The following is a 528-nucleotide window of genomic DNA, read 5'->3' as shown; positions in this document are numbered from 1 at the left end:
TTGATTGAATGATTGATTGATTCATAGATAATCCAAATGAGAGGTAACAAGGACCTGAACTTGGGTGGTGGTCATTATGAATGATGTGTAATGATCCTCAGACTTGAAGAGGGCACTGAATTAAATGAATGAATCTTCATTGTCCATCTCCCTACACTATCTTCACTTGGGAACCAGAGGAAGAGAAAGGTAATGAGCTCATTTTCCCTCTTGGCTGGGTCCTGTGGGAAGAGCTCCTGGCATCTCAGTCCTAGTAGCCACAGTCAAACATTGAAATTCCTTCCTCTCATGCACCCAGGCAACTCCAAGACTGGGTGAAACCCAAGGTAGGTCTGATGCTTCTTCCTTTGGTAGGATCATAAGTGGAATCAGAACATTTCTGTTCAGTCAGTGTAGTGCAGAGAAGTATCACTGGAGCTAGAATCAGGAGATCTGGGTTCACATCATAGATTTGACATAGCTGCATGGCCATGGGTAAAGGTGTCTCACTTTCTACCTTAACAAATCAGGGATGATAATGACTCCACT

At 43.4% G+C, this 528-nt stretch overlaps 1 protein-coding gene across 1 annotated transcript in view; it reads left to right on the top strand.

Annotated features, from left to right (window-relative positions):
* The first annotated feature begins 470 nt into the window (after positions 1 to 470).
* Positions 471 to 528, top strand: part of LOC114028595 (olfactory receptor 10A7-like) — a 943-nt gene continuing 885 nt past the window's right edge. Inside the window, exon 1 of the mRNA XM_027842857.1 lies at positions 471 to 474. Within this exon, the coding sequence (XP_027698658.1) occupies positions 471 to 474 (4 nt within the window). The remainder of the gene's footprint in view (positions 475 to 528) is intronic.

The sequence above is a fragment of the Vombatus ursinus genome, unplaced genomic scaffold (genome assembly GCF_900497805.2).
Source record: "Vombatus ursinus unplaced genomic scaffold, bare-nosed wombat genome assembly UNPS02004960.1, whole genome shotgun sequence".
Taxonomy (NCBI): Eukaryota; Metazoa; Chordata; class Mammalia; order Diprotodontia; family Vombatidae; genus Vombatus; species Vombatus ursinus.
Note: the sequence above shows the minus strand (reverse complement) of the source record. Positions and strands in the feature narration are given on the sequence as shown.